Here is a 23,055-nt window from a genome sequence, read left to right as displayed (position 1 = left end):
CTTATATAAAACTCGATAAGACCCAAAAGTCCTAAATTTATGGCTATTTATTGGGAAAGCATTGTGAAGGCTCCTACTATTTTATTATAATACCTTATAGTTTAAATCGAAATTCGGATGAAATGAATTGGCATAGACAAAAACGTTGGGACCATACCTAATTCGACCCTGTCAGGGTCAGGTATAAAAATAAGGGTAGAGTCTATATTCTATGGCATCTTATTGGAGGCTAGTCACTTTCTTAAATCGTGAAAAAGTCTATACCTATCTTGTTGATAAAATTGCTAATGGAAGCATAATAACATGTCTGCTAACGTATCATGGCGAATAGAATTTATTAAGATACATACAAAGACTTAGTTGTTACATTTGTTACAATAAATCACAATCAAAAAGGAAAAAAAAAACTACAAGCGGGAAGTATATTTGCTAATGAATTCGATTATTTAATTAGACTTTATTCATGTTGGGACCGAACGTGATCTTTCGAGGTCAACAGAAGCAGACTAAATCGTTTTAATAACGTGATTTATTACTGTACCATAAATATGTCACATATTTCGAACAACAAACATAGCAGTGATATATAAAATATAACCAATATTTCAAATAAGTAAGATCTCTCCGCAAAAGACGATTTACTTTGATTATTTTTATGTAGCGATGATGTAGGTGACTAATTTCCTTTGTTGTTTGTTAGACTACAAAAAATGCTGACTAGATGGTAGATTGACTTTGATTATTTTTATTTAGCGATGATGTAGGTGACTAATTTCCTTTTTTGTTTGTTAGACTACAAAACATTCCGACAAGATAGTTGTTACTGAGAAATATGTAGATATTCCCAATATGATATCGCTAATAACTAAGCAAATAACAGTAGTGACAAAAGCTAAATAGTACTTCTTGTACAGTTATTTTTATTTCTTACATGCTACACTACAATTAACCGAACTGTTGCTTGCGGAAACAAGTAATTTGTCTTAACAATAAAGGAACGTTTTATGGTAGATTTATTTTGTTGAGATGAGAAGAGCAAACAAGAAATTTCCACGACACTGCTAACCAACATTGTAAGCCAACCGGTTCGGACCACAAAAAATAATGGATATTATTCTTTATCCGCCGTTTCTTGCTTACAATAATTTATAATATTGTGATCGAACACGATTAACGCAAAGGCGTTCGTATTATTCAATATTTGTAACAGGATAACTGAAAAGAGAGGTGTTATCCTGATAGAAATCAGCATCTGTTGATTTTAAACTGTATCGTAATGTCAGAAGCATTTTGCATATAAAAACACGTTTTTCATTGAATGAAACTAAATATCAAATAGTTATTTGTTGAAATAATATTAAAAACGTGTAAAAATGTAAATAAAAATATTTTCCAATGTTACTATATAAATTTTTGGATTTTTTATTAAAAAAAATATCATGTAAAAAACAGACCTGAAGGTTAGTTTTCCTCATATGATAGGTTCAACTCAGTAAGTTTCAGTTTTTCTATTTTTAAGAAATTAACAAAAATTGTCTACAGATTCTTGAGTCTAGAATACCTAGCTCCTACCAATAGTCTCTTATTTAAAGAAAATTTATTTTTTTAATTCGAAGAGAAGGGAAAATATTAAAATTTTTTGAAAATAACAACATAATATTCTCATAAGACCTAAAAGCGGGTTGACACTACGACAAACTGTTTCGCGAGTCGAGTCTCGCCTTCATACTCACCCTGAAACTTGTTTCGCGAGTAAGTTGCGAGTGTTGCTTCTTCCGTGTGGCCTCCAGTGTATACTTGCACTTTTCTTTCCCTTCTTCAACAAAACCATCGTCAAAGCTGCAAATGCTAATGCTGCATGTTATCATTATCTCGCACCAATCCTAAACGTTTCGTTCAGTCACCCGAAGACTTTTTCGCGCAGTGACAACTCACCTTAATAGCTTGTCAAAGTTGATTTGTAATTTAATGTTTTTTATTGTGAAATAATTATCTCAATATTCATCACACGAATTGTTTGTTAATGGAAATAAAAGATTTGAAAACGGCAGTGGAATTAATTGGAGAGAAAATGAAAGGAACTCAGTAGTAGTGATATATGCTGGAAGTTCATAAAACTCCTAAAGACATTACAGATAAGTTCTTGAAAATTACTGTAGTTGAAAAGAGGAAACGTATCAATTGCAAACGATCAAACGAAGCGACAAAGAGAAGAAATCCGAAGCAGGAAACTTGCAAAAGAGAAAAACGGGAACTGCTACCTCAAAGGCAAATTCCTTTTACTTTGATAAAACTCCTCATAGTATTGTTATATTTCACGCGTGTTGTAATTATTATAATTATTTGTCGGATCTTGGTTTTGTATACGATTTTTGTATTCAATTTCAATGTTTCGTTTGAATTCGAAGTAGAAAATGCAATTTTGGATAATAAAAAAGGTGTTAGTAGTCAGTCCAGAGCTTGGACTTGTCTATATGGAAGTGTTATTCTAAATAAGTTTGATTGCTTGAGACGGAACATGGAGATCGGTCGGAAAATGCTATTATGAAACGTATTGACATTTATTTTCCATATTACATACAAATAATTTCATATTCTACCGTTTATTGCGTTATACAAATTGGGGATGTTGTAGATTAGTAATAAAACAAAAAAACCGAAACCAAAGATGTTATTAGACCGATAATGTATGCCAATTTAGTGTCGCAAACTATTTTGATACTTATGTACAGAGTTGGATTGATGATTCTGAAATTGTGTTTTGAATACTTCTTGCTCAAGGAGGAAACAAGTAATTATGTTTCATGCTGGCCGTAAACATAGTTTTGTACCGAATACTTTGCTTGTATCTGCTAAAAACATCTCCCAATCCAGTGCAAATAACCACGAAAACACGCCAGTCGTAACGTCAATAATAATAAATCAGTTCCGAAGAGTCTTGCTTTTCAGATTAATTCGATGGTATATTTGAATTAAAATTAGAGCCAGTTATCTTATAAATTTTATAATTTGGTTATCGAACGTCAGACAGTGTAATCGTGAGTATTGGTGCATTTGTGGTGTAAACTGTGCATTCAGTACGCATATTATTTACCAAAAATAACTGTAAAATCAAAAATTATGTTCCTAAGCCGGGCTAAAAATTTTAAGACGGGGTCAGTTAAATGAAACCGTATGATAATAAATAATTTTCTTTTATTCAGTAGATATGAAATCTTTTACATTATGTATACAGAGTTTACACAAATTATAATGCTAAACATGGAACGAGACAAATTTAATGAAATCCAAACAAATTTGTTTTCTCATATATAATGCAATAATTTTTCTGACAAATTTCCAACTTTGCTATGGTAGGCTCTCGATTATCCGAGCTAAAGTGGCTAATACTTCCGTTGCTGCTAAGTGTACAAAGTTTCTTCTGAAAAATAGCTACAAAAGTTGAGGTCGCAAGTTAAAAAATATGAATTAGGTAAAAAGATACACTGAAAACATGATAATTCTTGTTTTTAGTTTTTTGAGTAATAAAAACTTAGTAATCCACTTTTTTATCCAAACTTAAAATAAAGGTCTCAAATCTAATGATCCGGAAAGCCATAGTCTTCTATTAGTTCCCTTTAAATTTTCATTAATCCATTAAGGTAATATGGTTATTTAAAATTTTCACCCAAACGTTAATTTTGTAGTGATATTGAATGTTTACGAGAAACTCAAGTGTTTATTCCCCTAAATATTGATCTCGGGGAATAAATTTACCAAAAAGTATATTCGTCCGTAAACAATTACGAATTTTCGTTTGCGTTGTTGTCCTCTGACATACTGATCCAGTTCTTTGAAATTTAAAGCGTATAAGAAGTGCGTCTCCACCCTTGTTTTGAGACTACTAGTTTCGATTCTAATAAGTGGTGTACTGAAAGAGAGGAATGGAAATATAGTGGACCAGTAAGTTTACACCTCTCAAAAATTTTTCCAAATAATATTAACATTTTTTGTACTCGAGTTTTGTAATAAATTATTTATTGTGGAACCAAGTAGATTCTCTTGATATTATAACTATAATTATCTATTTGGTGTGATCGAAACGAACCTTCTGAGATCTAATAACTGCCGTATCGTCATGAACTCGATGACTGTCATTTTTAGGGATTCAAAAGGTGTGATCTATGTGGAGAAGGTTCATTCAACTGTATTAAACCGAATCGAAAAACGAACAGCTCCATTTGACGAGGAAAAATGCAGTATTCCGCTATGATAACGTAGCACTCTCGCCACAGCCTGATTATGCTTTCTTATCCACCGTATTTTCCATATTTGGCCATGTGCGACAACTTTAAAGTTTCCAAACTTGAAAACGTCACTTGCCGGGTACAAATTCAATTCTAACGAGATGATCATCGCTATTACGGAGGTGTACTTAAGCAAACCACGACCCAAGCATTTTTCAGACGGATAGAGAGAAATTGGAGCATCTCAAGTGTATCGAACTAAGAAAATACTATGATGTAAAATGAAGCGCTACCTACTTTTCCAAAAGTGAGATAAGTACTTATCTGTCCACCCTCGTAAAATAAAAAAGTCTCTATGTATATTAGTATTTCAAAAACTTTTTTTCTGGTTTCGTACAATATTGTACAACTGTTTTCATTTTGTATGCACGGAAGCATGTTTTTTATACTCTGATTGACCTAGAACAAATATGTTTCCAAAGAAAACTCTTTCCATTGACTGATAACAGATAGGTCAAGAGAACCACAAAATGGAAAACAATCAGAGATACATGAACGATAAAACAACATTTATTGTTGCAACAATGAATACTTGAGAAAAGTAATTAAGTGATTCACATGTTTTGAAAATGAGGATTTTCCTAATTATTATTTGCGGTGGTCGTATGCCTTGTTACATAGTGCATAATATACTGAAAACTCAATTAACCGGAATAACAATTGTCGTTAAGCATTCGAATAATAATGAAATGTACGGAAAAAAAATTTTTCTTACGTGTAATTGCACAGTTAATACTTATTGTCGGATATTTGTTAAAACAACAGATACTTAACAACGAAAAAAACCTATAACGATCTAGATAACATACTTTTCTCTACCACGAAGAATTGAATAGAAAAAATAATTATATTGCTGTTATTTCCCGTGAAACTAAAGCACAAATTTTGGGTTACACCCATATCCTTTCTCGCAAAAGCAAACAAAGGTCTGTATCACATCTTGTACAACTCAAACATCGCGTTTTGCGATTTTATCGCTATAAGCGTCGCATCTGAAATCCTATATCGCCTCATTACCCAATATGAGATCCTCAGTGTTAATTTTGGAGACTTCTCTTTCCATTTTATCTCGTTTAGGTATACACAATACAACCGACTGATACTAAGAACAACAACACACTAAATATAGGTAAGTCATGACTTTTCCCTTCGACGGTGCTTCTGAGAAGCGGTACACGCTGCTATGCGACGTCAAAATAAAATTAATGCTAAAGAATTGGACGCATGAATAGTGGAAGAGAATTTTATGGAGTGATAAGTCAAAGAAGGCTATACAAAAATAGGGAAAATGTAGTACGTGCTGGCTAGCGCCTGATCGACAAAAAATCTATTTTCCAACATGAAAACGATCCCAAGCATTCCTCGAAGCTGTGCAAAGAGTTTTTGGGAGAATTGGAAAAGAAGAATATACTGAAAGTAAAGACTTGGCGGACCTCAACCCGATTGAGTTGTGGGACAAATTTTTCCACTTCACAACTTTGGAATAACCTGAAAAACGAATGGAACCAAATAAACGACGATTATTTGTCGAAATTCTTACAGAAAATGTCAAAATTATACTCCGGAATAATAAAAGCAAAAGATTACATCGATGAATCAAAAATTTATATATGTAACAATTACAGGCTGTAGCTTTATTATTACTATATTCTTATCTATATATGTTCTTATTTGTATGTTTTTATTTGTTGTCAAATATAGAAGACGCAAGGTCGCCCACAACGTTGTCAAAGGAAAGGTAGATAATAAAGATGGAGGTATTCGGTAATGGAAATAAGAATAACATTAAGTGACCTAACTTTCTTTCTCAAATAAAAATTATTTACACTTTGAGATAGAAAAAAATAGCAGAGATTTTGACTTACGAGTGATGATTGGAATACAAAATACTGTACAGAGCTTTTATGATTAATTTATGATACAACACAACGCTCAGCTTGTTCTTCAATAAAAATTTAATTTAAATTTAATCATTTTTTTTTTCCTTTTACCAATATAAAAATATAAAGAGTCTAGTTGTTTATTTTTGTATTTTTCTATTTAAAGAATCAATCTGATCACAAGGTTATTAGTTTTCCTTTCAACCAAAAACATACAAACTAACATTCATTTCGTGTTGCTCTGATGTATACAATGAATTACCCAACTAATTTCTGTTTTGAGATTCCTGTGTTCCTAAATAATAAACAAAATGTCTATATTCTATTTTTTTTACACCGATTTTCTTTAAAAATGTTGTTGATCTAGTCGTTATCTTTTATTGCTAATAGTATGAAGAGATAGAAATTTATTTGTGATACGATGATACATTTTATTGACGATTTTATAGCGTGTTTTTGGATGTTAAATCATTTAATTCTAAAATATATAAACTAACCCATATTACCAACCAATTACTTTTGAAGAACACACATCGGTTTATAAAATAACTATTTCAAAATATCTATATCTTTCCAAAAAGTTTATAGATAGTTTTCATTTAAAATTAACTTAATTTACAAATATGAATACAATCATTTGGTACTTTTGGTAAAATAAATATTAAAAGAAGATTTTCGACTCGATTTATGTAGTGGGATTGTGGCAAAATTAAACACCAAAGTGTATTAACTCTAATATATTCCGATACTTATTATATTCATCGTCTGGGAATTATTTAAGAATTGCGGTCTGTTGAATTTTGTAATATGTTAAGTACACTGGATTTATCAATTTTAAAATTCAATATTCAAAATGACGCTTGATAGAAATCAGTACGCCTACTTATCTACACTTTAAACCAAAGTAGATGTTAATGAATTTATAGTGATTTCATTTACTGGTAAGTTTTTTTTTGTGCTCACGGAAATTCCTGTTATCATTAAAAATTTTTTGTTTTAAGCAAATTTTTTATGACAGTTTTCATATAAATTCATATTTTCTATTTATTTGAGGAGCAGAACGATTAGAATAGATTCCTGTTATGTTTTTAAAAAAATATAAATTCATTTTTTTTTAAATGTTAGACTATAAGCTCTATTTATTCAAATTTGTTCTTTCTACTCGTTCATTTTTCAGTAATTTTCGTCTGTGTTCCCGTTTCCTTCCTCATTTTATTTTTTCCCGTAGTTCTACAGCTGCCAGATTGGAGTTGAACCACACCCATAGGACTGACTCAATGGGTACACCAAAAAGAAACAAATTCAACTCAACTCCAATAGCTGGGAATTCAGTTGAGGACTGCAAGCATCCCGGATTTCCATAGTCCCAGTCTTATCTTTAATATATATATAAATCTGAGCTGTTTTCAATTTATAACTGCTTTTGTTCGTTGTGCTCTTTTGGATACGCAGTCAATAAATTTATATATTTTTTTGTTCTTAGCAATAAATATTGAGTTGGATAATCAGTTCCGGGGATAGTTTTCATTTGTTTAATTCAATTATTAATTTAATTCATGAGGCGTTTCCAGGTTTTCCACTTTTTTTTTAACGTCGTTCGTTAAAAATCTGGTGGCGTCCAATTTTATATTAAGTGTTCACCCCATCTGAGTACCAGTTATTTAAATACTTTAACTGAAGTCTAATACCACTTCCCGAGGAAGAATTTCCTACTGGAGAATTAAGGTTAAATGAGATGGCAATCTTACGAATTTATGAAAAAATTGTATCATCATTGATGAATTGTGCAAAATTTATAATTTATCCAATTGTTTTATATCGGTAGTCCGAACATTCCGTTACATGCTATTTCGATGAGGATAATAGAATGAGTTAAAAATGATTTTCAGAATAACGATTTGAATTAATAGAAAGCGTGTGATTGGCGCCGCGCTGTAGAGTAGACAAAAGGGCTGAAGAATTATGAAATAGGATTCATTATTTGTGTGATCACTTTATTTATAATAAAAGTAAACAACATAAATAAATATCACATTCTATTAGCATATTTTCCATCCTACAAAAGCATTTAGTGATCCTAAGAACTGTCTTATTGAATGTTTAAGTTTTTTTAATAAATGGCCTATTTGTTTTAATCATGTGGTTCGTTCAGCGCTTTTAGTGGTTTCCGATGTTTCATTCCAAGGTTATTTTTTATAATCTTCTATCTGAATATAAAAATGACGTTAACTCTCCGATTATTATTCGGCACGTGTAGTAGATTGTAAATATTGTTTTGGTTTTGCAAAAGTTGTTTTTTTATATGCAGATTTGAATTTAAAATAGGTGAGATTACGTGTATTTGTACATATCAATGTTTTATATTATCGATAAAAACTTTTGTCCTTGAGTTTATTCTGATTATGCAATATTTATATTTCGGTCTAATCTGGCTGAATATTTCTGTGGTACATACTACAATCACAATGCAAACTAAAAAAATGTATTGGACTTGTGTTTCCGGTTTAGTGTTTACTACAAATTGTAAGAAACCACAAGTAATTTAAACTTGTATTTATGCAGCTATTTGTGTTTTAATGAAATGTAAAAATACCTTATAAAACGTCAAAAGATATCTTCAATTTCGTAATTTTATTTCAATTATAAAATGATTGATTATAATTATAGGATCCCTTTCAAACTTTGTTATCGTGCTTTTCCTTCATTCTCACGTCATTAGGACCTAGCGTCGCTGACTTGAGCTTAAGACTCGTTCAAATGGCATCAAATGCAATAACATGAAAAAAATCCAACAAATAATTTCACGATTTACGCTGAAATTTAGGGCAAAAGCATTTGGTTACGGCGACCATTTTTCAATGGGCATCAGGTGATTTTGACAATTTGGTAAATTACTCAATTTCATATGTGAAGGGGCAAGATTTAAGTCAGGATGTGATTAAGTCCGACCGAGCCATGTTCAACCCATATTGTGGGGCACATATCTCTATCTTTTTATAATTTCCGCTATAACTGGCTTTTGACACTATGCCAAACATTTTTCTTATAGCGGAGAATTCACAGTTCTGGATATGATTGATCTAAATTAGCGGTTCTAGTGGTGTTAGTCTTCCTAAAATTAGAGTACAGGTCATAGAAGTCATAATACCCAAAAAAATTACAAGTACTATATTAAAAGGACCCCATTTCATATAAAAAATAGTGTGATAAGAAAAATAGGTTAGAAAATGTTGGTTATACTTCTATATGGACAGTTGGTACAGGAAGAAACGTCCCTACGTTACGGTGCCGACAATATTCAATTTATTTTTCATTCGACACTTTATGTATACTGCGCATGCTTGAGATTGCGCAGAACCGAGCTTGAACCTCGGAGGATAGAGAAATCGTTACAATTCTGTCTTCCTTAGTCGGAACCGCTTCCACTTATAGATACTGTCAATATAGAAGCATTACATATACGATATTAATAGTAAAAAAAGTGTGGTACAACAAAAAAGTGGATTTATAAACTTTACGTTCGCACCCGCGCTTCACATTGGCTAAAGTCCGCGAACGGCGGATTTAAGCCAATCTCAGCCCCTTGGGTGCGCTACTGGCCTTCTTTTACCTTTTTACAGCTGTTTACAATTGATTTCCGTATTAGAAACAATAGTAGTACTTGGGTAATTGATATTGGGGCAGTTTTAATCAATTTTGCACCTTAAAAGGATGTAGTGTAGTTTCCTATTAAACACAATGAAATTTTCTAGATAACCATGATAAGTTTTATCATTTGAAACGTTGTTATTCGAAATCATCAAGCATATCTTTATGTCTCATTATCATTGGTTTTATGCGTCAAATCCAGTTTTTGCAACAACAAACAAAACAATAAAATCGTTCTTATTCAATACCCGCACTACATTTTTGTGTGTTTGTGTATGTGCTAGGAAATAATTAATATGCGTTCGGAATAAACTAAAATTCATTTGAATATGAAATGAGAAAATTGGTTTGTTGTTTTTTATAAGAATTTATTGTATATGAATTGGATCAGTGCTCTGTGAGCAACCGACTGAAAAACCACTTTTAGATATCAGGTAATAAAATGATACAATTTCCTTTGCTGTATAACTTACATTTATATAATTTTTCCTTATGTATAAAAAAAGAAACGGTATGACTGATTACGGTAAATCAACGTCACCTCGTTGAATAGTAACTGTCAATGTATTTGTCTCGAAAACTGCTATAAAGTATAAATATTTTCTCTTTTCTAACAAGCATATACATTTCAGCAGAAATCGAGCCGATGTTATGTTTTACCATATACATTAATAAAATGCGCAGAAACGGAAATGCAGTAACACAGAACAGTGTATGGAAACTGGTGCGGGAGGAGAAAATGAAACGTAGCGTCCTCTTCTGGTTCATGAGCACAACTTATACGTTGATAGATTTGACGATAGATCGAGCCAATCACAGAAAAGCATTGACATTTGACATAATATAGTGAATCCGTAGTTGATCTGAGGCGGATGTCTACCAACGACACTTGTTAATCTCATTGTAGCACGTGTTCAGTTTTTGATTTATTCACGTACAGTTATTTTGAAACCTGAAATGGGAGTGTAAAAGTGCTTAATCTCAAATTGTGGTCAGACAACCAAAACGTACGGATATAGATATTTACCAATCTATATTTCATATATACAAGGAAAGTGGTGGTTAATTATGTTAAAGTTGTACTTGTTTTGGGTTTACTCTCTTTTCTGGTACCCAGTTAAGAGCTGTTAAATTTGAAATTATGCCAAAAAAATATCAGCTCTTAGTCATGTTTAAAACAAAATGACAAAGGTTTGGGGTTACTAGAGGGTGTGGTGCCATCCCTACATTTTCCTAGTGGGGTATTTTTCATTTATTTTTGTTAATGCTCAAAAATACATTAACAAATTATATAGACTACGCAGTTGTTGGAGAGTTCACCGACAACTTTTGATTGCCACCACAAGCACCACTTCAACAAAACGTTCAAATACCAGAAAAAATTGAAGGCAGATGTAATAGAAGTTAGTAGTAAGGGTCTATACAACTATCTTTAATGATATTTATAAACATATTTGCGAGTACTTCATTGAGCCCTTTAAGAGTATATGGATGGAGAAGACGGCGTATTCCTCAATTTCTCAAGCTGTCGATGAAATACCAAACCTTCCAGAATGACTATCAAAAGGTAAAACAAGTAACAACTATAAATTTCTTCTTTATGATAACCATAATAAGTTTGAAAAGCAAACTAACTTGTTAAATATTATAATAAATATAATTTTATTCAATTATAAAGTAAAAAAATTAATAACAGATGGCGATTTTTTGATTATTATGGCATACAAACACTCAAAAGAATACAACTATATCTAGGGCACTGTGTCTCAAAGGAGACTAGAAGACTTAGCAGATAATACAGCCTGCAGATTCTGTTGCGCAGAAAACGAAACCTCTATCCACATTTTCTCGAAGTATGAAACACTACTTAATTCCAGAGTACACCTGGGAGCGTATAAAATAGACGACGAAGATATCTGGCTGCTAGAGCTATCCCATATTCTGAACTTTCCAAGAAAAGGAAAATTAATAGATTGGATCCCCAGTATCGCAACAATAAAGGGGGACACAACAGATCCTTTGATTCGCGGTGTATATGATATCTAATATATACGAAAATGTTTACTTTGTATTTTTTTTAATGTAATAAAAAACTGTCGTTTGTCTCATTGTTTTTTGTCATTTACGATGATGATGAATTGTTTCGAAAAATAACTGGAGGAAAGATTGAATTTGAAGTATAACGCCAAAAGCAGAAAGGAAGTTATTGTTACATGTACATTTAGCTCATGAACCAAGAGATGGCGCTGAAACGAAAGCTCTAGTTGGCTATCTATAGGATGTGGTTCATCTATGGCTCAGAGCGTCAGAATCTTTTAAAGAGACATTACTTGTTATTGTTAACTCATAATAAAATGCGAATAGATCTTTAGTTCCACACGGCGATCTTGTATTTTTGGATTGAGTTCCAATTCAAATACAGACGTCAGTTTTCGTAATCCTTAATTTAAATATGTCGTAGTAGAATACAATTGCTTTATTTTCTTTGAATCTGTCTCCGTAGTATGCAGTGCGATAAATATGAAATTCGTTTATTGTTAAGATATTATTGGAAACAAAAGTTTAAAGTAGCCGTGGCAGAAAGGAAAATACGTGAAACTGAAGGGAAAGACACAGTTAATAAGCTAACGCCACAACGTTTAATCGCTTAATAGTGGAAATTTCAAATTAAAATCGTTCGCACTTTGGTCTCCTACCGGATAGGATATTGAATTTAAAGGGAAAGCAGTAGAATTGTTGTACCAAGGTTTCAAGAGCTTGCTGAACGTTGGGTTAGAACTATAGAATACGATTGACTATACTTCGACTATTAAGGTTTTTTTTGTATCATTTTTTATTAAAGTGAACATTGGAAACCGACATTATTTATGAGACACTGTAGAAAATTGTTGTAATGTATAATAAGTGGAGGTTGCATCTTCCACCCTTAGATGTAGGAGGGGACCTTTCTATATCAGAGTAGTCGTAAAGACTAAAATATGTAACCAGTATTATTTTCTACCGTTAGAATTATACATTTTTTAACAAAATATAAATTAAATATCATTTTAACACACCGGCTCTTCGAATACAAGCAACAGACACCCTCTATACATTTCAAGAATTTATTATTCAAACAATTTTTCAAAAAAATATGTAGAAATATAATAAGTATCAATAGAATACAGGAATAAATTGAAATCACGTGAATATCCTCCCACGTTGGAATTCATAATAATGAAGAAGCAGACCATAAGGCAATATTATGCTATTTGAATCCCTGAGCACTCCAACCAAATACTACATATGAAACTAAGGATATGCAAGTCTAATTAAATATTTGCTTTGCCTTTACTTGTTCTACTTCTACATCTAGTGTCCTAGATATGAAGACGCACGAGTGAGCAGCAATATATTCCGAGAAACCTTGAATTTACAACTTTATTAAATTCAATTGGTACGGATCTTGATAGTTGAATTATCAACTATATTACTATCGAAATTTTCTTTTTCAGCTTTGTAAATGAGTAGAAGTGCCCTAACTGATACTTACTTTCAACAGCAAACCTTTCCATGGAAATGTTCAGAACTAGTTTTTTAGAAAGTATGATTACTGAACGAGGGGCCGCAAAAGGTTCTTTTTCAACGCCCTTTAGTTACTTTAAACAAATTTTAATCAGTTAAGACAAACTCACAAAATCACTCAAGACATCTGTTTACAAATAATGGCACATTTGGTGCAGCATCGAGAAAAAAAACATACTTTTTGGGACACCCTATAAGAGGCACACTGAAATTGGTATTTGATCGAAATTGTGGCATGGACACATCAAAATAAACTTAAAAAACACGAGTTATATCTGTTAAAACTTTTGTTAGCGCCTTTTTTGTTGATTACATGAAGTATACGAGTGAACAGCAAGTCATAAAATGTTGATAAGGGTTTTTGTACTATTGGCGAACATATGGTAGCAGTGTTATAAATTAGTTAATGAGAAGATACTATGGGACTAAAGATGTTAGAGATGGAAATACTGTCCGAACAAGATCAACGGATCGTATACCAGCATTACGTGATCGGATAATCACTGGAGGTTAGTTAACAAGAGAGCATACCGTATACATAATATCATTGTGAGTTATAAATTGCTGTACAACCTTTACATTGGCATGAGCAGAAAAAGAGTTAAACTGGGGACATCAAGAATGATAATCGTCGAGAGAATGCGTGGAGACAACCTGGTAATCTGAACATTTTGCTGTCCAGGAGATGTACATTTATTGCGTGGGGCAGTACTCGTATAGTAGGAAAAACTGACTTCGTGTTATTGAACTGTTATTTGAATGCCGCCGGTTATCGTTATCTCAATCCCCTCGAACATTATTTGGAAGACTTTTGCTTCAGTAAGGAGCTTTACACACGAGACGAAAGCTACCAGATCAATTTTAATTTTTGAGCAACTACCAACGAACTAGAGATCAACAACTTCTGCATGCCCAACTGATACCAGGCTGTGATTACTGTTAAGAGGAGGCCTATTGAGGTACTTTTGACTGTTCAATACAATTTTGATTTGTAACAAATTTATTAAAGTGATTAACATTTATAGTTTAAGCTTTTGTTCACTGATCGTTTGTATCAATTTACTCTCCTTAAATTCAACGGAAATAATATCACAAACATAAAGTTATGAGACATTAATCGAATTACCTAAATTAGAAGTAGAAACTTTTCTACAAAAGACATTTTTTTGCAACAATTTTAAGTAGAACAATCAAAATATCTTTGGAGTTTTAATATTTTGACATTGTAATTTTCTCATTACTTTAAAAATTTTGTGGATTTTCTTATTAAAGTTAATCAATATATACAAGTCTATAAAGTACTGATATCTGTAGAATAATAATAATTATTATCTTTCATAATTTTTATTGACAATTTCATTGTATATTAATGCACGTTAACTGTAATAGCTCGTTCTTAAATAAGCATCGTTACCAAGTGATGTCTATAATTTCAAACTACAATAAAAGTCATAATTTGATATACTGCCTGTAAAGATAAATATTTATACACCTATCGGTATCTATTAATAAAATTAATAATATTATTTAACCTCATTATTTGGACGGTATCAAAATAATCATAAACATGATACTTATCATATCCAACATTTATTATTTGACATTAACTCATTAGCTATAGAAAATAATATTCTTATAGTAATTCCATTATCAATTGTAGAAGCTGTTTTTATATAAATATTTACCCCTATACAATCATTGTAAGCGATAGTTTGTGTACGTCAAAATACAAAATATTTGGCGTTAAACCAGAACGGTGACTGGTAAGTTTAAAAAGGATTCCATTGGTCCTTCATTGTATCAGGTCTCGATAGTAACAAACCTTATTTTTATGGTGGACAGTGGCGTACGTCCTGTAACGTTTATATTGTGTTTGGTTGTTTTTTCTTCAACCAAAAAAGTGAATCTGAAGAACATAAACAGTCTAGTCTGTTTGCTTTTACTTCAGTTTTGATTTAATCCATATTTGGCTGCTGAATTTTCTCATCATTTTCCTCACTTATCAAAGTCTTTTCGTATATACGTAATGATGACCGTTGTCAAGGTAAATTTTTTTTGCAGCTAACAAACTAGTATCTATGCTTTTAAATAATTTCACATATTATTATTCTTGATTAAAACATCGTTTGGGATGATGCAATTAATAATATAATTGCATTCTAAAGTATACCACACCTCTTATTAAATTTATGACTTTGTTTATCCAATCATAATTATTAGAATTTGATTGAATCCTCCACATCCCACTGGACTATTTGGGAGCTCAATTTATGTAATTTATTATAATGTAGAAGATTTCACTTTAAAATGATCTCAAATTCGATACTTGCAACCGATATCTCTCCATGTGTGTCAAGTGCCTTATTAAACATGCGCAAATTGCAAAATCCGTAAGCCATAAAACTCAAGGCAATTTCTAAAAACATAAATTTCGAAATAAGTGTTAGGAATGATTCGAAAAGTATAAAATTTTTATAAACTTTCACAAAACATTTATACTAGGTCTTCAATAAAAATGGATCTTACTCATATTGGATAGAACCTTTCCTATAATTTTTATTATTTAAGTTGCCTAAAGAGAAACCTAGAAATTATATACAGACTTATACGAGATATTGAATAGCGAGACCATTACATTTGTTCTACAGAAACAGTACGCATAAACAAATCAGTATAGCCGTAGCTTTTACTTTAAAAATGTCGTAAAATTCCCCGTGAGACTTAAAAAAAGTTTATGGTTTGAATGTTTATTACATGCACTTGTTTTTGATTGGTTTAAACAACCGGTTAAGTAGTGCAATTGCTGTAAATTTAACATGACAATTTATAGGTGCAAGAGCTTGGAGTCCCATGAATTTGTTAAAGAGAAGCGGCATTGACACAAAAGACTGTTTCAAACAATGGAAACAAGTTTTCTAGAAAAGTTAAGAAAACCTGTTTACAACTGCCTTATTTACCGCATTTTCGGATAGTTGAATTCAAATGGAAAGAAACAAGATTTTAGTTCGTTGAAGCTGTTGAAGTGAAAGCGATACCACCGTTTCAAACAATAGAAGATTCGCATGGAGCGTTTTAGGTTCCTGGCAAAGTTAACCTTACCAGTATTATTCTGCCTTATTAACCGGATGATGAAATAGTTAAATCTAAATGAAAAGGAACAAGTTTTGAGTTCGGTGAAGCTGTTATAGTAAAAGCGACAGCGACCCAAAAGACAACGAAAGGTTCCCATGGGACGTAGGTTTCGAGACAAATTAAACAATATAGAGATACAGTAGGATACTGAAGGTAATAATAAGTAAAAATAAATTAAATTAAAACAAAATATTTTACAGCTTCGATAATAGATATACTAAAAAGGTGTAATAGAATACAAGAATATTTGTTATCAATTTAGGAAAATTAAAAATCAACGTATTTTTCAAAATATTTCGCTTTTATTTAAGTAAATGCTGTATATTGAGGAGATTCAATGGGAAACTACGATGAGTTGTTTTAATAAAAATGAAAGAAAAAAGCCAGATTCGTATTGTGATGTTGCAAATAAAATGGATACGGACATAAAGAAGTCTAAACAGTCTATATTATCACAATTTAAACATGTTTCACGACAGACACTTTAAATATAATCTAACTCAAAAACCTGGAGTGATAAACCGAAATAAGTTCAAACTTGTAACTACTTCTATATAGACCACATGAGGATACATTTTTTCTTACTCAGAATCTGCAATATCTGACAGTTTCTAAACCATGTACACGTGGGTTTCAAACTAGTTCTTGAAATTAGATTCCGAAGCAATAATATCTGATATTTCAGAATCGAAATAATTTTACTTGTATTGTGAACAGAGCGGAATGAAGTTAGATAAAAGTAGATTATGTTCTCAAATGATCATATATTTTTATATAAATGCGAAGAAATTGATTTGCGCAGAATTCTTACTGATTTATGTGAAAACCAACCTTATAATATGTCCTCGTTTCCATAAATTCGATATTTATCTTTTTTACAAGTATCTTTTTATATTTCCTACTAGTCGCTTTGTCTGCTTCAAGATAAAATGTTTTGAAGCGTAAGACAGACACTCAGGCAACGTATCAACGGATTTTAGTATTTTTTTAGGTTTATCTTATCAAGATTACTACTTCGTGACTAAATACGTCTGTCTAGGTTCTTGAAAGATATATTTTGAAAAATTGTGGATAAAAATAGTATATAGAACAGTTCTAAGTTCTAAGTTCCACTTAAAAAAGCGATAAGTTTAATTTTGGAATAATATATGGTTTCTGATAGTAGATTATGCCATAGTGTGACGTCTTACTGACCCATAAATAAACTGATAATCATGAATGGTTAGACTTAACGATATTAAAAGTTTGATGAGAAGATGCTATATATTACTCAGGTTTCGATAATAATAAAATACAAAGATCTGGTGAAGGAAAAAATACTAAGTAGATAGACTATTTGATCTACTGTGATGTAAACTTCAAATATTGATTTCGTGTTGCGGTCAAAGCAAATTACCTGACTGAATTCTATAAGGATAAGCCGCAAAGTGTGGCACCAGAACAGTGGAAAGATGGAACAATGCATTTAAAACTGATCAAGACGATCCAAGTGAAGGACCAAAAATGTCAGAAAACATAATAAACGACTTGATGATGCAAAATTGTACATTAAACAAGAAAGACTTGTAGCAGCAGAAGAATTTAGGAAACGATGTAAATAGATTAGAATAGCTAACAAAATAACCTCAAAAACTTTAACAGACGGCTACAGCTATTCAGAATATCAATACTGAAAAGAGAACAAAATCTCCATTGAAGATAAAGGTGATATCAGACGGTTCACTTTTCGGTTCATTCCACGCACAAAATGACGAAACAATGAACTTTATTCGCTCATTTCCTCGAATATGTCGTCAAACGAACTCGAGTGAACGTTCTCTTCGTGTTCGTACGTTTCATTTTTCGATTTTTCGTTCATTCGGAGTGCGAGTGATTGATGCCGAATGCCGAAATCCAACATCGCTGGATTGGTTCACTAATAAATTCATTTATCACTTTTGATTCATTTAATGCCTAGACGTTTCATTCTTAGTGAAAAATGCTGAATGAAAGACAGAAATGAATAAAAAGTTTGGAAGGACTTAAGGACTTAAGTGACAATGACCCAAAAGGTATCGAGTATACCATCCAAGCTTCTTTTCAAATAGGAAATACCTTCAATTCTTTAATTCATTAACAACTAACAATAATTTATAAAAATTGAGTAATAATAAGTGATATGAATATTAATCAATCAATTATTAGAATTATGAACATTATTCACATTAATGCTAGGAGTATAGAATAGTCATGTTTCCCTCTATGAACAGTGAGGTTTTTTTTTTAGAAAGTACGCCAAAAGCACGGTTTCTTACACTGCAGAAACAGTCAGCGACAGACAGACAATATTTGCAGATTCTTCTATATCATTTGGCTGTTATACTTATGATGCTATAGAAAGCGATGAAAACTGTTCATAATTTCATGCAAATGAAATTAATAAAAATCTACTACCATCATGATACAGAAACAAAAAAACGAGCTAAAGAATGGCGAGGACTTCCAAGTGCTACTGTTAGAAATTCCGACAAAAATCGTGAAAAAACACCTGGTTTACAAATTAAATCAAAAATCTTATCTAAATAAAGTACTTTGTTCCACAAGCCAAACACCCCCGCAAGAATCAGTGATTTAGTAAGAATTATTTCAACTTCCACCCTATACGCCGGATTTGACTCTATCTGGCTGTTATTATATCTCTAAAAATTTAATTCATATTGATGAATGAACTTTATACCTAATGACTGCCTTCTATAGATTTTCCTCCTAATGGTTTTGTCGCAGACTCAGCAATTGATCTGTTTTTTCTATATTTAAAAACTCAAATATGATAGTTTCTCTAAATTCTGCGACATTGGCATATTTTGAAACTAAATCCTGAACATTAGATTATGAATTTAATTCAATCAGTCGAGTCCATACAAAGATACTCAGATAGACGTAGAGTTCCTAATTTTTGATAGTTAGGATTAATTACAAATTGGAATTAAAATAATATTATGGAATTTTTATGTTTGAATTTAAACAGCATTTAACATCAGTGTACCATTTAAATATTATATGTAATCCGGTTAGCAGCAAAACAATTTTAGTGTTCCATACATAGCGATGGAAACGGTATCCTTGAAATAGTCTAATCAAGATAATCATTTTATCAGGTTTCCATCTCCTGTTCGAAGTTTATTTTCTTAACGTATTCAAATAGAAGACACGCAAGTTCACTCTTTCTACAGAAATGATCAAGATTTTACGTACTTTGTAATCCCTCATGTGGTTTTAAATATCAAAATAGTTTTGATAGGTCAATATCAACAATTTTGGTCAAATCATCGACTCCATGTACCCCCATCTGTTGTTAGAATAATTCGAATGCTTCAAGAGACGGGAATTATGAATAAGAGACAACAACATAACTGCTCCTGTTGTCAGAATACATTTTGAATGAACTCATAGAAGATATCGAGACATTTCATCAAATACTTTCTAATACCAATTAAAGTAAAGTAAATTCATTATTCAAGTATTAAAGTATTAAAGTTACTATAGTTTTCTCAAATGATTTTGATAAAATTTATTTTTTCTTTTTTCTCTCATTAGAATACTTTTAAATAAAAAATTTGGAGGTACAGGCGGAGTGTGTATGTATGAAGAAGATGAATTATTATTAAACTTTGTTTTGAGTAGTTATATAAAATCTCCATTGTAATAAAACTCTGATAAAAGATAACAAAAAATAAAAACTACTTCTTCAACTATTACCAAGACCTAGTTAGATCTCACTGTAGATAAAAATAATGCCGTTATGATATGGTATGATAAAACAATTATTATATCATTGGTGACAAAAAAAACATTATTGTAGTGGTACAGTTTTTGCGAGGTTAAACCGTTAGAAGAGATTGAAAAAGAGGAAGTGGGAAATTGTGTTTCGATCTTAAAGATAGTAGTTTCGAATAAATTACCACTTTCTCAGATCCTAATATTTGCAAAGCAAAATTCATAAGGTTATTTTATCTACTAAAAAAACAGCAAAACACGCGTTAAATACAATTTGAAGCATTGTAAACAATTTAAAAGCAGATCAGGTACCCGTGCTGCATAATTCAATTTTTAATCTAGAACGAGGTATATATTTCAAATCAACCCATTCTCAATATCATCTCAATCATCAAAAACTATGTTTAGGATTTCTCATACCATTCGAAAATATTTTACATGGGATATTAAATTGGTAATAAGTAATTACTAAGTGTATTAATTGAACTTTATCTAACTCTTATCGTCTCCAATAAATAAAAAATTTTTCCAGGTAATGAATCGGGAATCCCTAGAAGTGAAAGCGAAAGCTGAATGACGGAAACAGTGGTTTGTATAAATCAATAACAAGTCTCTTATTCCTTATACCTATTACTAAAAATGTTGGAAATAAGAAATTGTACTTTCCCCTGATAGATAATTGTGGAAAAACATTTCAAATTTTAATACAAAAATTTATTTGACATATGACCACACCTCAGCTGTAACTCAGCTGTACACAAAGGCCAAGAACAAAGGGCCGTTGTGGATAAACCGGTAAATATCAATTCGTGACTTAAAACCATTCGATTTTCATTCTTATCATGCAAACAAATAAAATAGACTGAATTTGTTCATAAATTATTTGTTTTTAATAAATAATTACTTACATTTTGTGGTATTTGCCCCATTGTAGTCCCTTCTCGGACCACTTCGAGGCCCCTGTTTGCTACTGGAATTTTGAAAAACAGGAAAATCACTTATGCAGGAAAAACTAGCACTTGTAATTTACCGGCCGGTATTTAATTACCACTCACAAAGATATGTATCGACGTAAAAAGTATAATTAGAAAACCGAAATGGTTAGTCTTTGTATATTAAATTCCACAATTGTCCATGGCTTTTCTTAAAACTAAGATATATAAACTATTAACTAATTTTTCCTGGGCGCCGTAGCGCAACTATACCTCCACTGTTTGTTAGTGTAGAAGTAAAACAAAAACTTGAATACCGGCTATCGGTAGGAGGCCATGGAGATATTAACGAGTAGTGGGGATGCCTATGCACAGCTGATTGGATGCCCGGTTAAACATTGAATGATATCAGCTGATCCTGTACCCTAGTAACAGCGATGAACAGCTGAAGTAGGTCGGTGTTGCCAGATAGTGCGTTATTCGGTTGCGAGAGCGGACAAAGGACGTTGACATAACGCATTCACATTTGGAAGAGTTTCTATTGATTCGTTTTTTATAACAATATTTATACGTTGTAGAATTATCAATGCAATGCATTTTTCTTATATAACTTTTATTGAATTATTCGAAATAATGAAATACGAGAAATATCATTTATTATTAAAGTCAATAATATAAATGTAGATGTGATCACGACAACATGGTATATTCTTTCGAAATCGAAAAATAATTAACTCATACTTCTGCATTACTACTTATACAATAATCATTTTCTTTGGAATATAAGAAAATAATTCTCAAAATAACCTCATATCCTTATATTTTTGAGAAAAGAAATAGATATAATGAGGAAAAACTGTGATAGAAAAGATTTGAAAGAAAAATTGGAAATAAATTTCAAACTCTCATCGTGGAAAGTTAATATTCTACTTTTTGTAAAAAAAGTTGTGGTTCTGTACATATTTACAGGGTGGGTGTCTCAATAAGAAAGACATTTTTCCAACAAGACTAAAAAACAGTATAAATGGAAATGAAAAAATGAAAATGGAAAAATATTGTTGGTATAGAAAGTGCTCGTTTCACAACATTAACACGCGGGATTGGAACTTACGAACCGGTTGGATGGCTTCTTTGTATACCGAATGTTCCTCGATTTTCTTCACTGATTCTCTCCATTTGATCCTCTCTTGTGCCTCTTCTTCCTATGTTTCTATGCCAAACTTTCTAACACCTTCGCTTCTTCTATCTATTCCTTCTTTGATGTTCCTTTTTCTTGTTCCCCAATAACTTTTTCGGTTTTCTATAATTATTCATTCTGAAGAAGTGCTCCGTTTATCTAACTCGTGCCGTGAGGTAATTGTGTAAGAGACGATTATTTCGTTATTTGTTCTTCTTCTCCAGGACCCTTCATCAAATTGAAACACAAAACGCGAAAATATTTTTTAGTATTTTTGTCTCCCGTTTATCCAGTTTATTTGTAGCCTCGACAATATTTAAAGTTCAAAGTACTATAGCACTATTGGACGAATAACTGTTTTATAAAGGGTTTATAAGGAAATTCATGCGACAAAATTCAGGAGATGATTGCTCGTATGTTATTGGTGACTAAAATGCAATACGATTCATAATAAATGCTGTAAATAACGACCTCGTCCATTAGATAGAATTTCTTACACCATTTTTCTCGAAAATGGTTTCCCTGAACTACTTGAAGACATTGCACTCCGTACCAGACAAAACATGTTGTTTTTGCATGATGGTGCTCCTGTACACTTCAGTCGGACTGCTAGGCAATATTTAGATGCAACACACCCTCGTCGGGGTCGAGCAGGGCCCCAACATTGACCACCTCGATCT

The 23,055-nt window shown here is 31.7% G+C and overlaps 1 protein-coding gene across 2 annotated transcripts in view; it reads right to left on the bottom strand.

Annotated features, from left to right (window-relative positions):
• The window catches only part of LOC130899529 (sestrin homolog), a 157,037-nt gene extending 135,440 nt beyond the window's left edge, over window positions 1-21,597 (bottom strand). Inside the window, exon 1 of one of the 2 annotated variants that reach the window (XM_057809530.1) lies at window positions 21,175-21,597. In XM_057809530.1, the coding sequence (XP_057665513.1) occupies window positions 21,175-21,195 (21 nt within the window). In that variant the 5' untranslated portion in view covers window positions 21,196-21,597. The remainder of the gene's footprint in view (window positions 1-21,174) is intronic. The other variant, XM_057809531.1, reaches the window with a different exon arrangement.
• Between the last annotated feature and the right edge of the window lie 1,458 nt (window positions 21,598-23,055).

The sequence above is a fragment of the Diorhabda carinulata genome, chromosome 11, assembly GCF_026250575.1.
Source record: "Diorhabda carinulata isolate Delta chromosome 11, icDioCari1.1, whole genome shotgun sequence".
NCBI classification, from domain to species: domain Eukaryota; kingdom Metazoa; phylum Arthropoda; class Insecta; order Coleoptera; family Chrysomelidae; genus Diorhabda; species Diorhabda carinulata.
Note: the sequence above shows the minus strand (reverse complement) of the source record. Positions and strands in the feature narration are given on the sequence as shown.